Source organism: Equus przewalskii, chromosome 1, assembly GCF_037783145.1.
Source record: "Equus przewalskii isolate Varuska chromosome 1, EquPr2, whole genome shotgun sequence".
Classification (NCBI taxonomy): domain Eukaryota; kingdom Metazoa; phylum Chordata; class Mammalia; order Perissodactyla; family Equidae; genus Equus; species Equus przewalskii.
The window spans coordinates 161,480,584-161,495,146 of record NC_091831.1 but is presented as its reverse complement, the minus strand read 5'-3'; the positions used below and the strand labels follow the sequence as shown (position 1 = coordinate 161,495,146).

General features: G+C 56.8%; 2 protein-coding genes across 10 annotated transcripts; both read right to left on the bottom strand.

Annotated features, from left to right (window-relative positions):
- Positions 1-21: 21 nt before the first annotated feature.
- REC8 (REC8 meiotic recombination protein) lies at positions 22-7,022 on the bottom strand. 3 transcript variants are annotated; one of them, XM_008539540.2, is made up of 20 exons: positions 6,114-7,022; positions 5,782-5,895; positions 5,618-5,686; positions 5,339-5,481; positions 5,179-5,254; positions 4,950-5,070; positions 3,814-3,898; positions 3,375-3,454; positions 3,043-3,124; positions 2,840-2,912; positions 2,666-2,757; positions 2,453-2,502; positions 1,967-2,110; positions 1,562-1,628; positions 1,293-1,459; positions 1,032-1,080; positions 717-783; positions 455-586; positions 278-384; positions 22-171 (listed from the first exon to the last, which is right to left on the bottom strand). In XM_008539540.2, exons 2-20 carry the CDS (start codon positions 5,835-5,837, stop codon positions 80-82), a joined length of 1,752 nt encoding a protein of 583 aa, XP_008537762.2. In that variant the 5' UTR covers positions 5,838-5,895; positions 6,114-7,022; the 3' UTR covers positions 22-79. The 3 variants fall into 3 exon arrangements, with proteins under 3 accessions (XP_008537762.2, XP_008537763.2, XP_070483149.1); XM_008539541.2 differs by having other exon boundaries at positions 717-780; XM_070627048.1 differs by lacking the exon at positions 6,114-7,022 and having other exon boundaries at positions 5,782-5,972.
- Positions 7,023-9,015: 1,993 nt separating this feature from the next.
- IRF9 (interferon regulatory factor 9) lies at positions 9,016-14,460 on the bottom strand. Of its 7 annotated transcripts, XM_070627415.1 has the most exons (10): positions 13,905-14,043; positions 12,968-13,148; positions 12,474-12,657; positions 12,087-12,217; positions 11,917-11,998; positions 11,745-11,816; positions 10,591-10,989; positions 10,339-10,494; positions 9,601-9,716; positions 9,022-9,453 (listed from the first exon to the last, which is right to left on the bottom strand). In XM_070627415.1, exons 2-10 carry the CDS (start codon positions 13,145-13,147, stop codon positions 9,280-9,282), a joined length of 1,494 nt encoding a protein of 497 aa, XP_070483516.1. In that variant the 5' UTR covers position 13,148; positions 13,905-14,043; the 3' UTR covers positions 9,022-9,279. The 7 variants fall into 7 exon arrangements, with proteins under 7 accessions (XP_070483554.1, XP_070483516.1, XP_008537764.2 ...); XM_008539542.2 differs by lacking the exon at positions 10,339-10,494 and having other exon boundaries at positions 13,905-14,460; XM_070627422.1 differs by lacking the exon at positions 11,745-11,816.
- Positions 14,461-14,563: the final 103 nt, after the last annotated feature.

The following is a 14,563-nucleotide window of genomic DNA, read 5'->3' as shown; positions in this document are numbered from 1 at the left end:
AGAAATGAGGCAGGCAGGGGCTGGTAAGGCAGAACATAGTTTAATGTAGCCAGTTTCCTGGCAGCTTTATAAGTTGTCTCTAACCACAGTGGAATCGGGGTCCTGGCTGGATCAGAAGGCGCCCGTATGGCTTCTCTTGTTCCACGTGAAGGATCTGCTGCGCCGCAAGCACTGGTCAAGAGGGGAGGAGAGGGCCAGTCAGAGGAAGTCCCTCTAGCAGCATCTGGCCTGTGTGTCCCGTCCCCTCACACATGCACACACACGTGCCCACGCTCACCCAGGAGCAGGTAGAAGACCCGGGCAGCCATCCTGCGGGGGCTGAGAGGCGGTACCAGGCTGCTGAAGTCAGGGGCCCTCTTGGCCTGCAGCTCCAGTGCCACTGCCCTAGGGGGGTCAAGCACAGTTAGCTGATGCCCAGCCCAGGCCCACTGATCGAGGCTCCCCTCCCTGGTACCTGTGCACGGCCTCCAGTGAGAGCATCTCGGGCTCCAGGGGCAGCTCCAAAGGCATCTCCACCGGTACTTCAGGGAGTTCAGGCACCACGGGCAGTGCAGGGACCTCTGGCTGCTCCACCTCAGCCCAGGCCCTAGGAGAACGTGTGAGTCAGGTGGAGCAGGGAAGGTGGCAGCTGTGATGGTGACGAGGGGCATGCCCCTCCTAGCCACTTCCCCACCTGGCCGGGGCTACGGCCCGAGCCCACCGGGCTGGCTGCTTACCAGCGCTCTTCCGGGGGCACGAGGCTGATGCGGGCCTCCTCCTCAGCCGCTTCTAGGGAGAGCTCTGCTGGGGGAGGGGAGGGTCTGAGCAGGTGCTTGGATCTGAGCAGTTGGGACTTTCAGGCCACCTGGTCAAACTGGATGCTGGAGCTGTGCAGTGACTTGTTAACACACCGGGGAGAACTAAGGGAATCAATCTATGCTTCCTTGTTAAACGCTCCCTCTGACGAAAACTGTCAGTAGTGGGGGCACCAGTTTCCCAGGACGGTGGTTAGGGTAGTGGTCTCCACTGTTCCTTCTTCTCCGGGTGCTTACCTGCAGACACCATGAGGGGCCCACTGGGCTCCAGGGCCTCCCTCAGGACCTGGGGATGAGAGAAAGAGCACTGAGACCCCAAGCATTACAGAAGCACCTGGGGCAGGGGTGAGGCAGTCCCAGCCCTGAACCAGCCTTGGCTCCAGAACAGGACACACCCAATCCCATGTCCAGGATCTGGCACTGCTGCTCATGTGGGCAGGAGGCCTGCGGGGGCTCGGGCAAAGCAGACCACTCCAGGAAGAGTGAGGGTGCAGGTACCTCAATGTCACTCGGAGTCTCAGGCTTTCTCCTTTCCTCCTCAGCCACTAGCTCCCTCTCAGCAGCCTCCTCTTCAGGCTCCAGGGGCGGCCTTCGCCGGAGTGCTCTTGGGGGTGGCTGGGCACAATGGGTCCAGAAAGCCAGCAGTTCTGGGGGTAGCCGGCCAGCTGGGGACAAGGGGAAATGAGGTTTGAGGTGTGGAGGAACACCAAGAGCAAGGAATGTGCGTTCAGAGGATCCCACACGCCAGCTCCCACCACTCTTCTTACAGTGGGTCGGGGTTCGAAACAGCTCTCCAGGGCTTGTGATGGTTCGTTCAGGCGGCTGTACCATTGGCTGCAGGGTGGAGAAGGCCAAAGCCCAGTTAGGAGAGAGCACTTGTTGCCCCTTCTCCATCTCTGCAGTGCCTTGTTCCATGGCCTCTGGCCTTTCAACTCTTCCAGGCTCCTGCCCCTGCCTGCTCCACCCATGGCTAAGAGTAGGACTATTTTAACCGGTGCTCATGGGTGTGCTGGGCAGGGTCACTAAAGGAGCATGAAGAGTTGTGCATCTGCAAACCCCCAACCATGCACTTGGGGGATGTTCCCCATGCCTCCCCAGGCGTTTAAAGGCCAGCATGCACCTCCCCAGGCCCTTCCTGCCCCACTCTGGCCGTGGAGCCTGTGTGCACTCACACACTCCCAGCAGTGGGCTCTGATCTGCATTTGTTCCTGGAATTTCTCCCGGGAGATCTGAGTCTCCTTGTCCCAGAACAGTAACCGGCGGCGGCGGCGGCGAGGTGGACTCCTTGGAGGTGGGGCGACTGGGGGCCTCCTCCGCTGGGTAGAGAGTGGGGGAAGGGGCAAGGCTACCCATTACTCCTTTTCCCGTCATCCTGCTGGGCTGCAAACAGGCCCCACACTCCCGCCCCTAGAGGTGCCCTGGGAAGGGGCTTGGGCAGAGCCTCCTCTGGGAGTGTGTAGCTCCTACCCTGTAGGAGGGTACCCACCTGGGAAGTGCAGGCTGGATAAAAGGGGGTATGATGGGAGCCCCACTTACTAATTTGAACAAAGGCCAGTGTAGCCTAGCAGTGGCCTTGGGCTTGGGGAAGCTGCTATGGGTGAGCAGCTCTGGCAGAGCAGGGCCAAGAGGAGGCACGGCTTGGAAGGGATACTACTCACCTCTGGGCTGACTGGGGGCGGCAGACGCACCTCCAGCGGGGGGGTCACCTCTGCAACAACATTCTAGGTCTCGGCTCTGCCCCACACCCATCATCCTCACAGCCCCCAGGCTATCACCCAGAGGGTCCTCCCAGCAAGTAGGAATACAGGGCCCTTGTCTGCAGCAGGTGTGCAAGTGCCCCCAGGAAGGACCCAGGCATGGCAGGCACTCACCAGGAAGTGGGACCGCAGGCTCCCAGACTGCCAGCTTCAGCTCCTCAGGGGCTGGGACCTCGCTTGGAAGGGGCTCTACTGCCCTTTCCAACCTGAGGGAAAGTGGGCAAGAGAAATGAGGACAGCCCCTCCCAGCACTGACCCCCTTCCCAGCCCCGAGGTTCCAGCCCTTACTCTGCAAGAGCTGTGGGTGAGAGCGGAGGGACTATGGCTTCCGGCTCCAGGGCCCGGGGCTCCTCCTTGGGCTCTGCAGAGATAGGATCAGGGCTCAGAGTGCAGAAGAGAAGAGATGGGAGCACTGCCTGGGCCCAGACTGCCCATGTCAGGGGCCTGACTGTCCAGCGCTAGGCGAGCCCCATGTTGCCAGATAGGCCTACCCTCTAACAAGATAGCTTCGCCTTCCTCAGCAACCAGCAGGTCCAACTCTCGGCGGCTGATCTCTGGGAGGTCCCGTTCACCCTGTTGGGAGAGGAAGAACAAGGACAGCAGACTCAATTCCATTTCTGAAAAAGGCAAGTGGATCCAGGGGACTGGGTCTGCCATGGGCCAGGCAGAGGAAGCCCACTGGGTGCTCAGGCGCCAGGACAGGGAGTAGGGAAATGGAGAAGGAGAAGGCAGGACTCTGGGGACAGAGAAGTGGATGCAGGGGGGCTGGGCCATCAGAAGCAGGACTCAGGCCTCAGGCTCTGTGTGCAGGGGGAGCACTCACTTCAATGTGCAGAATGCGTATGGGCTCCGCCTCCAGGAGGGTGATGGCCTCGGGAGACACCACAGTGACCGGGACCCTTTCTGGAGAGGCAGGGAAGTCACATCAGCCCCTCTGCTGCTTTCCAGTTCCCACACCCATGTGGTGAGGCAAAAGCATGGACTCTGTGGTCAAGTCAGCCTGGGTTCTAGTGAGGCCCAGGCCAGTCTGGCAATCTGACCCCAGATATGTTGCTTAACCACCATGGGCTTCACTTCACTTTCCTCATCTGAAAAACGGGGATGAGAATTCTGATCTCAGGACTCGTTAGGCTGTGATGAGGCTACACACATAAAGTGCCCCTCACAGGGCCTGGCTCCTAAGAGAAGCTCAAAGATGGTTATTTCTTCAGCTCTTGGACCTCCCTATGCCTCTCACCAGAAAGAAGGCTCTCTCTGCTCACCTGGCTTCCTAGGCTCTGGAGGGACTTCAGGAGGGATCTCCTCAAGAACTCTCTCTGGGCTCACAGCCTCTAAGAGATGTCGAATCTTGGGGGAGGGATTGGGGAAAAGATAGGGTTCAGCTTTAGGCCCCCGTTTTCCCACTTTCACCTCCTTATCCAGACAGTGGACGGTAATAGCTCTTTATGTGTAATTCTTGTGGCACTGCCATCAGCATCCATGAACTCACTTGCCATCTGGTCTCCTTTCCTCCCATTCCTGCCCTCAGCCCCCACCCCCAGTTGTAGCCTTTGTCAACTTGTGCAAGAAGCACTGCATCCTTATATCAAGTCTTGTAGGGGACACAGGGAACAGAGACAATTCCTGATCTTAAGGAGCATACGATCTAGTGGGGAAATAAGTTTGCAAATGACCCCAACAAGAGTCAACACAAAGGATAAAACAAGGCCCTAGTAATGTGCTAAGTTCCAAAACAACATTTGGTTCTGACCGTGAGTGGGATAAAGGCTTCATGGAAAAGGGTAGTGTTTGCTTGAGGTCTTTAAGGATATGTAGGACTTAACTGGTAAAGAGTGAGGGGTGACCATTACAGGTCTGGGAAACAGCACAAGCAAAGAAGTGAATGTGGCATCTTCAGGACACGTGGGTCAGACCAGTGTTTGGAAGCCTAAGATGCCCAGGGGATGTGCTGAGAGACGGCTGGGGATGGCTAGCCCTGGACCACGGCATGGAGGCCCTAAATGCTAGTAGTCTGTTTGCAATGGGAAAACACTGGAGGTGTCTTTGAAGAAAGAATAACGTTGTCTAAGCTGGGGGGTGTTGGGAATGGATGGAGAAGGACATGGGGAGGGAACCCAATGCCAAGGGATGATGAGGGCCTGCATTAGGGCCTCAGCAGTGGGAACAGTGCAGGGATGAGTGGGAACAAGAGCTGCCTCTAAGATGATCCTGAATAGGTAAGCAGGGTGGGCTTGTCTGGATGGTTCCACCGTGACAGTCCCCCTGTACTGACTCCTGTGTGGCTGAGCTGTGGCAGGCCCCCTTCCCCCAGCCCCAGTGTCAGATGGGCACAAGAACAGCACTTCCCTTCTGCACTGTCAACTCATCAGTCTGAGTTTCCTGGGGGAATGAGCTCTACCTGAGGGATCCTGAAGGGGCTAGGAAGTCTGGGATCCACCGACATCATCCCAAAGAAGGGGTCTGGAGCATCTTCCAGAGTCTCCATCATGGTCAGGCGGTTAGGAAGCAGCAGGCTGGGTCTGAGAAACAATGTGGGCTGTCAGGGACTGAGGTTGGGATGGGCTGAGGCTAAGCAGCCAGGCTCCCCACTAAAGGCTGGGTGATCCCAGTTCCACGGGGACACTCACAGCTCAGGCTCCACCATATCAATGCGGATCTGCAGCTGGGCACGGTGCAGGCGCTCGAGGATGTGCTGGATGTCCTCTGTGGGCAGGGAGGGCAAGGTAGAGAGCCAGCCTAGCTGAATCCCACTCAGTTCTGCCCGCTTCAGAGCCCTCCCAGCCTTACCTACGAGGTACTGGCATTGTTGAAAGTAGACCCGGATCACGCCGATCTGGAGCTGGGCTGAGAGGTAGAGGGAGAAGCGGGGCCGCGGCAGGCCGGGCTGCGGGGGCTGCACTCGGGCCAGCACATAATTGAGGATTTCCTCGCTGGAGGAACAACGTGCCCTGATCACTGCTGCGCCAAGGACGGGCCCCACAAGGACCCGCGCCAAAAACTACCCACCGCAATCCATCCCCTAACCCACCCAGGCACCAGGCCACGCCTCCCTTTTCTGAGCCTTACCACGTCTTCACCACGTTCACCTTCAGGTATTCGCGCTTCACCAACCGGCTGCCGCGCGTCGCAGCCAGCCTGAAGGGGGTGAGCGGATGGGGTTGGAAGGCGTGCGTCGCACTGGGATTTCTGGCCGCCACTCCCCGCGCCCACCCGTCTCAGCCGGCCCTTACCAGATGGTGGCGAAGCAGCCGGTGTGGCGCTGAAGCACGCTGGGATAGTAGAACATCGTTCCTTGGGAGGTTCACCTTCGTCTCTACCACTCCGTGTGGATCTCAATTCGAATTCTTTAGGCACAGGATTTCCCAACACCGAGGGAGATAAGTAAGGATTTGGACAGGTGGGGGCGGGTGGACGTGGAATGCTAAGTAAAAGAACTGATAAACAGTTGGTGGATAAACGATGAGGGGAGACGTGAATGGAGGTGCAGATGGGACGGAGTTGGGACGCCCCTCTCTGTCGGCCCTGAGTGGGTTTGCGCGCCGCGTGGGTGCTTCGAACTTACTGGAGCCTTCCGGGTTGGGTTCCAGGTTGGAGATGCAGAGCTCTGGAGGGAGGCCCGGGCTGTGACCCAGACGAGGTGCCAAGGGAGAACGGACGTCCTCTGCAGAGATGCCGGGCTCCCGGACCTTTGCCCTCAGCTTGGGCCCCTGCAGCTCCGGCCGGGTCGCCCTCCCGCGGGACTGGATCCCGCCGCAGGGAGCGCGCGCTTGGGTGCTTTGCGCCTCGCTGCTCGTTAGATGGCGGCGGCCCGCAGAACAGCCAATGAGGACTGGGGGTCGGCGTGGGAGCGCTCGTTCCGGGGCGCCAAGGAGGCTGCCTGCGTTCGAGGCCACAGGGGTCTCCCGAGGCCGCAGCCAGCCAATGGGAAGAACCTTGCGCGCTGCAGGGGCCATTGTGAGGTGTCCTGACCAATGGGCTCTCGTTCTCGCCCCTGGGACCGAGGGTTCCTCGGCGGCGCTTTTCTGCCTACCAATGAGCGGGGAGCAAACCCCAGCCTCCCCCCCTGCAGCGAGCCTGGTAACAAGGGCGCTGCAACCAGCAGGCAAGGTCGGGTCATGCCGAGGGCAACCGCCCGGGCCCTGTTCGGACGTCTGACCTGCGGTTGGACCCTGCCCTTTCCCTCAAATCCCGCCAAGTAGCAATTGATTGACTGTGCCCAGCCTCAGGCCCATCGTGAGCTGGGAGGTAGAAACATGAGAGGTGGCCTTGGAGCCGCCGCAGGTCGCTGGGGGAAGTCAGATCTCACAGGAAGCCGGGTCATTTCCTTACACTTCAGCAGTTTTCCTGACCTTGAGCAATTTAGGTTGTGGGCATCCGTCATCTGGCTGTTTTCCAGTCGTGAATATTCTCCCCGCTGAAACAGGCTCTAGCTTCGTTGGATGCAGGGCACACTTCTCAGCATACAAAAGCCACTTGTCTCAAACCGTTCTTTGTGTAAAATTAAACAGTGCGTTGTAGTTACAAATATCTCTTGTCCCCAGGCCTCCTGCCTTTGCACAGCCATTTCTTTGGCCTAAAATACCCTTCCCAGCCTCAACTCCAGGGTGTGTTTCTGGCTCTTTACAACTGGGCTCTTCTTGGAGCTGAGCTGACCCTATTTTATCTTGTTCCTTCAGTCTGGGAGCTCTTGAGTTTGGGGTCTTGTTTTTTCACTTAGTGCCTGGAATCCAGCTCAGTAAGTAGTTGTCAAATAAATATGCAATTGCCCTAAACTTAAAACCACAGAATGTCAAGGCTGGAATGGATTTCATAGCCCAAGCCTTGCCTTTACAGCTGAGAAAACAGAGGCCCATAGAGACTGTTTCTCCCAGCCCTCACAGCTCCTTAGTGACAGCCTGCTCTCTGAATTTTAGTGTCCTCATTCCCTATTCCAGTGTGCTTCGCTAAAGTGGTGTCTCTATGGTACTTATAAACTGTTTTAATCACTGTACATCTGTTGTCAGTGTTCCTAAGTGTTCACACTGGGGCACAAACATGATAAAGTGGGGGCACCCGCTCTAAAGGTGCTTAGAATCTACTTTAGGAGATCAGCATGGGCCACAGTCATTTGTTCATTCACCCATCACCCATTCACCCAGTATTTATTCCATGCCTACTACGTGGCAGTCTCTCCTCTAGGCACTATGGATATAGCATGAACAAAACAAGTCCCTGTTCTCATGGAGTAGGGAGGGAGAGATGATAAAAAAGTAGACACATAGAAATATGTGAAGTGGTGATCAGTGCTATGAAGAAAAATGAGGCAGCAGAGGAGAACAGAGTATTTTAGACAAAAGAACCAGCAAGTGCAAAGGTCCTGAGGCAGAAATGTGTTTGGTGGGTTCAAGGAGCCTAGAGCAAAGTGACTGAGGAGAAAAATGGCAAGGGGTGAGGTTAGAGAGGGAGATGGGGCCCTATCACAAGGACCTTGGAGGCCACTGTAAGGGTTTGGGCTTTTACCCTGAGTTGAGAGCCAATGGAAGATTTTGAGCAGAGGAGTGAGTTGGTGAGATTTGTGTGTTAAGCGGATCTCTACCGTACTGAGAGTAGGTTGAAGGTCAACAAGAGGAGAAGCAGAAAAGAAGCTGTGGAAGGAAGCAGGAAGAAGAAGTGTGAGAGATGACGGTGGCGTGTTCCAAAGTGGTGGTGGTGGAAACAGAGAGAAGGAGTCAGATTCTGGAAAGATTTTGAAGGAATAGCGAAGGGATTTGCTGATGGGCTGGGTAGGGTGTGTGAGAGAAAATAGAAGTGAAGGGGGTAGCAGGTACAAAGAAGGTCCAGGAGGGCTTTCAGCAAATCGAGTACCTGATTTCCTCACTACTAGTGAGGACGCCTGTTTAAGCTCATGGCTTTGCAGGAGGAGGATGGGCAAGACTGAAGAGAAGGCAGGTCCAAGGAGGCCGAAGGGCTCAAAAGCAGCGCTCAAGTGTGTCAAGTGAGTCAGCAAGAAGATGCTCGAGGATCTGGATTTGATCACGGAGGTGAGCAACTCTTCCCTCTGATTTCCCCTCCCTTGCCAGGCCCCAGGGCCTCCAGCCCCTAGTTTCAGGTCAACTTCAAAGTTCTCCTGTCCCTTTAGATGCCCAGGCCAGAGTCTGACCCCAGGCCTGCTGTGAAGGCCCGAATCAGAGGCCTCTACCCAAGAACTGTGGAGCCCGACTTTCCCATGCGAAGTTGGTGGCTATGATGGCTGTGGGCTCAGTGCCCGTCCTGGTGGCTGACCCTGACCCTCTCCCTAATCCTGGGTGCCTCGAGGGTACAGAGAGCCAGGCCCAGAACCCAGAGCCCAGACAGCTTCCCCACTAGAGCCTCTGGGTGGAGGAGAGGAAAGCGGCCCAGAGACGCCAGCAGGAAGAGAGCCCAAGTGCTCTCACAACTTAACACCGCCCTGCAACCCTGCCACCTTCTTCTCCCAACAAATCGGATACTGATCCTTTTTTCAATGAAATTTTATTTCAAATCCTTAGTGAACATCTAAGAAGAAAATATAAAGTGCTTGGTTCTGGGGTTGGGGAAGAGGGAAAGGCCCTGAGTTCACCCCATTTGGACTTTCCCAGTTCAATTCCTCAGAGATAGACAGTGTATTTCAAAATTAAAAAAAACAAGGATAAAAATCATCCTTGAGTTCCCCACTAGCCAGGGTACACGAGGAGTTCGAGGACGCAATCATCACAGACAACCATGGAGAACTAGCACTGAGGGAGGCCGGTCGCCAACGTGGAGAAGGAATCTCTTTCAAAGGAGACAGGAGAACAGAGAGGGGAGGAGGACGGCGGGCTCCCCAGGCTCTGCACCAAGGACAGAATGGCTGCCTGCTCCTCTGGAGTCTCCTCCAGTAAATGTCGGGCAAAGGCCTGCTCCATCTGCGCCAGAAGAGGTGGGGAGAAGGGACCGTGAGCACAGCAGGCGGGCTCTGCCCCCAGGAGCCCCTCCCCTGGGACCGCCCTGCTCCTCCTGGAACCCCACCCCCACCCCCATAGGAGGCTATTCTGCTCCTACCCCAAACTCACCTGCACTGTGATCAGACTCTTTGGGGTGTGGCTGCGGTCAGGGCTCTCCTCCCAGAAATTCAGTGTTACTCGGAACTTGGGTGGGGGGCCCAGGCCCTGGAAGTACCTGGCCAAGTCTGAAAGAGAAAGGGTCAAGACTTGGAAGAAAGAAAAAAGAAGAGAGAGGGCCACAGGCAGGGAGGAGACAGGGAGGAACCCATAGCAGAGAAAGACAGGTGGGCGCGGGGCCACTTGGAGACCAAGGCCAGAGCAGGAGCTGCAGGGTTGCGAGGCTGTTGCCTTGCTCCAGAAATGCTAGGAACTAAGCTGCTACTCCTCCATTTGCAAAGAGGAAAAGGTGCCCCTTCCTGGGGTAAGAAGTATTTAGAGGAGGCCAAGGAACACACAGCCCGACAAGCTCTCTGCTGGGCGAGGGTAGAGTCCCCGCAACAGCAGCCCTGGCTGCTAACCAAGATGTGCCCACACCCTTGTCTGCTTGTACCCTCCCTACGGAGGCATCTATGGCTCTGGGGACACACACACTCGGGTCCCCTTTACTTCTGGCTGCCACACCCAAGGTGAGAGTTAGAGTTGAATAGAGGCAGGAAGTGGAATTCCAAGCATGGATGGGAGAGGGGGCAAACTGAGGGGATGCCTGGAGTGTGGTAGGGCCACGCGTTGTGACGTGTGCCAGCTCGCCCGAATGTGTGGATGGTCATGGGTGCAAGTGTGTATGTGGGAGAAGGCCACGGGGCGCACCCTCCCATGATGATTGTACACTTCCACATGATGGTGCTCCCCGAGATGTGACACTCTGGAGCCCATCTTCTGTGGCCTTGGCTGGGGAAGGAGGGCTGCCAGGGCTGAGCGCAGGGCTCCACAGGATGCTCTGCACAGGCTGTGAGGGAGGACCTGCTGGAGGGAGCACAGGGGGCTGGCAGGTCCTACCAAGTCGAGCCCAGCGGGGACTAAAGGGTAGGGACAGGGGCTCAGGGCCTGGAGCAGTCTCACCTCTACAGAAGTGGGTGGTTCTGAAGAGCTCCACGCACTTATTGCTGGGCAGGAGATGCGGGCCTGGACCAGGAGGGGTCCTGGGTGCGTTCCAGGAGATGGGGATGGGGCAAAGGCGTTGCACGAAGAGGCCTCGGGAGTTACTGGCCACCAGGACGCCTCTCTCGAGCTGGCTCAGCAGGCGCTGGGTGGGCTCTTGCGGGCCAGGCTTGGGAAATACTACCTGCTCCATGCCATACTGGGAGCCTGAGGGCTCAGCCACGAGGCGGCAGTCCAGGCTCTGCACCTGGGCCTCACCCACCACGCGCCCATCGTAGATGAAGGTGAGCAGCAGCGAGTAGTCTGTGGCCATCTGCACCAGTGCCTCTCCCCAGGGGTCCACCTGGTCAGCACAAGGCTCTGGGGAAACAAAAAGGGGCTCCTTGCAAATCCAGTGTCTTTATTTTGCTGATGAGGGGTGTGAGACCCAGAGAGGGAAACCAAGCCAGGCCTGGGAAGAACAAGGCAGGCTGTGGGGTGGGGACAGCAGCTGTACCTTCTGAGGTTAGAAAAGATACCCTCCCTCCTCATCCTCACCCCCCAACCCTCACCAGCCAGGGGGCTTCCTGTCAGACTTTCCCATCACTCAGGAGAGTATCTAATACAGAAATTCCCACTGAGGGCTCAGGGCTTAATGCCCCGGTCTTACAGCTGACAAGAAGGTCCCAGAGATTGGGCCTTTGCTTAACCCACAGAACTCAGTGTTTCAAAGTGGATTTCCAGGGGACAGAGTATGCAGGGGTTTTTTTGTTTTTTTTTGGTGAGGAAGGTTGTCACTGAGCTAACATCTGTGCCAATCTTCCTCTATTTTATGGGGGACACCACCACCGAGTGGCTTGATGAGTGGTATGTAGGTCCATACCTGGGATCTGAACCTGTGAACCCCGGGCCGCCGGAGTAGAGTGCGCAAACTTAACCACTAAGCCACCAGGCTGGCCCCTGTAGTGGGTATTTTTGAGAAGCAAACTGTTTGGAGTCTGGAGTCTGGCCAGGTGCCTCTGTCCCGGGAAGGTGGGCCCAGCTTGTGGCAAGCCCTGACAGATTAGATAATGCATGCATAGCCACAAGAAGATGACCTGGGGGCACAGGGAGCAGGGATGAGTCAGAAACACCACCTGAGTCTGGAGAGGAGAGAAGCTCCAGGGACCCCTGATCTCCTTGGACAGGGGCCTCAGTTTTGTCTGTACCTGGAAGGGGAGCAGAGGCATGTCGTTCAGACTGGGACTGGGAAGTCCAAGGACCAGAGAGTGTGGCATGGGATGACACACAAAGCAGGGGAGGTGGTACCTTCCTGAGGCTCAGGGCTGTTGCTGCTGCTGCTGCTCCCGAAGTCTGAATGGCCCGAATCCCCATTGGCCACTACCTCCTCCTGCAGACACAGGGACTATCATTGGCCACCTCTCCCCCTAGTTACTGGCCTGCCCTCAGGCCCACCCAGCTCTCTCCCCAGCTCTTACATTCTTGAGGGGGTCCTGGGGCAAGGAGGGACTGAGTATGCAGTTCTTCCTGGCACCCCCATCCTCCTCCCTCTCAGAGGACACAGAACTGTGGTGTCGCTTTGATGGTGATTTCTGGGTCCCTGGCTGGGCTGTAGAATATTGTTCAGGGGGAGAGAAAGGTCAGAGCCTTAAGTGGGGACAGGAGGTAGGGGAAGGAGAGGAGGCAGTAAAAAGATGGGCAGGACTGGACAGGGGACCCTCGGGAGCCGCTCCCCGTGGACAGGGATAGGGTGGAACTCTGACCAAGGTTGTGGAGTGGGCCCGCCTCCTCCCAGCAGGCTCTGATCTCCAACCTTCCTCCCTAGTCTGCTGATTCTAGGAGTAGTTGGGCAAGGGGACACTCACCAGGAAGGGTTCCTGGTGGCAGCAGCCGATACACCTTGTAGGGCTCAGCCCCATCCCGATGGCCATTCTCAGGAACCTCCTCAAATTCAAGACTCTTGTTGAGAGCACAGCGCAGACGGGTCTTCCAGATAGCAGGGCCTTCTGTGTCCCCTTCCTTGTACTTCCCCTTAAATATCGCCCAGGCCTAGGAGAAAGAGGGAGTGGAGAAGGGGCGTCACAGACCCCGGCTGACCCTCCACCAGGGCCAGCTTCGCGGACATGCGGCCTGAGCACTCACACAGCCTGGGATAGGTCTATGCTCCGCTGTTGCCGTCTTGAAATCCTTAATTTTTGCATTTTCATTTTATACTGGGCTCTGATAATTACATAGCTGGTTCTACCCTCCAATTCCCCTTAATTTAAAACCCAGGCAGACGAAACCCCTCGAGGGCAAGAGCGCCAGTGCAAACTCCATCCTCACTCGGAGGGAGGGGCTGGTTCCCAGGCCCTTTCACCTTGAAGAAGGCGGCATCCTGGTCCTCCCTGAAGTCCTGCTTGCCTGCGTGCTTCCAGGGAATCCGGAACATGGTCTTAGCGGCATCATCCCAGCACACCCCTGGGAACTGCCCGCTTTCCACTTGCTCTACCACCCAGTTCCGGAGCTTTCTGGTGCAGCGTGCCCTGCCGGATGCCATCCTGGGGAGGAGAGCAGCAGGAAGCATCAATAGAAATGACACTTTGGGAGGGCACATCTGCTGAGATCCTGGCCATGGGGGTTGGATTCTGGCAAGGCCCCCAGAAATCCCATTCATCCTTTGCCTCCAGACATAGCTCAAAATTCTCTGAGGCTGAACTGTTTCTGCCATTACTAGTGATTACAAAAAATACATTCTTTTTAACATCTGGAGATGTGACATCTGGAAGGAAACCTTAGACCTTGGTCTTAATTTTAAGACTTTTTGGGAATCTATCATTTTGTTGTTCTGTTCCTGGTAAGAGGCCTGTCTAGATTCCCCAAGCATTTGCAGAGGCTGTGTCTGTTCTGAGATGGCTCATCAACCCACCCCCCCCATCTCCCCCATCCTTTAACCCCTTAACCCCCATTCCTCCCCTCTGCTTGCCCCAGGGGTAGGTCGGGTAGGGAGCTGGGGGCAGGGGGTGGAGCTGCAGGGAAGTGGGCAGGGCCAGAAGGCAAGACAACAAACAGGGCCACCTGGAGCAAGGGCAGAGCCTTCTTCCCTGAACAACCTGACAGCTCGTCCTCCTGTCCTTTGCCGATAGCGCTCCGGTCACTGGCCCCTGGTCAGTCTCTCACTCGGGCCAAACCTCCTGCTTCCTAGCTCACAGACCTGCTGTTTATTCCTCAGTCTAGCAGGGTCCCCTGGGAGTCCCTGCTCCCACTTCCAATCCTGCCCTAGACCCAGGCTGACACCCGTTCTTAGCTGATCTTACCTGAGCTGCTGTGCCGGCTGTCCCAGGGCTCTGCTGACCTCAGCTCGGCTCCTGGCTGGGCTGCTTCCTGATCTCTCCGCCCCTTTCTACAGTCCCCACCCTAAGTTTCACTTCTACTCCCCCGAGGTCCTTTTCCCAGAAATCACGTGGTCCCGAGTTGCAGGGCAACCAGTCACCACCAGAGGGAAGCAGCATCTGAGAATCTTGCTGTGAAGATGCAGGAGGGCCCCGCCCTACCCAGGCTCATTCCCCATCCGCCCTCAGATAGATACTCCTTGCTTGTATCTTATCATCTGTGACACTACTGCTTCCCCAGGGAGGCCACAGTGTCCTGGAGTCTGGCCTGGGACCTCTGGATAGCTCTGTATCCCCTGTGCATCTGTGTTCTCCCACAGTGCGTGCTTAGTGCCTATTAGGTGTCCTCAAATATCAGCTGAATTTGATGAAAGGAAGGGAGACTGGGAAGAAGGAAGCCCGAGATGGGGCTGGCTGGGCAGGGCCTCCCTCGGGCATCCATGGTGTCAATTCCTTCCCGGCCCAAAGTCCAAGGAGGGTTATGCGGTGGGCTGCAGGGGCCCCTTTCAGTAAAGCTCTGTTCACCCCCCTTTCCCTGCTGCCCCTAGATGGTGGGGCCAGGAAGAAGGACCACTAAGAAGCCT

Coding starts and splice junctions, on each gene's coding strand:
- IRF9 (XM_070627415.1), bottom strand. CDS start 13,147: ATGGCATCCGGCAGGGCACGCTGCACCAGAAAGCTCCGGAACTGGGTG. Junction 12,218..12,473: donor GCCACCAGGAACCCTTCCTG/GTGAGTGTCCCC, acceptor AATATTCTACAG/CCCAGCCAGGGACCCAGAAA. Junction 10,990..11,744: donor TCTCTCCTCTCCAGACTCAG/GTGGTGTTTCTG, acceptor TTGTTTCCCCAG/AGCCTTGTGCTGACCAGGTG.
- REC8 (XM_008539540.2), bottom strand. CDS start 5,837: ATGTTCTACTATCCCAGCGTGCTTCAGCGCCACACCGGCTGCTTCGCC. Junction 5,071..5,178: donor GATATGGTGGAGCCTGAGCT/GTGAGTGTCCCC, acceptor ATTGTTTCTCAG/ACCCAGCCTGCTGCTTCCTA. Junction 172..277: donor GGTCTTCTACCTGCTCCTGG/GTGAGCGTGGGC, acceptor CCTCTTGACCAG/TGCTTGCGGCGCAGCAGATC.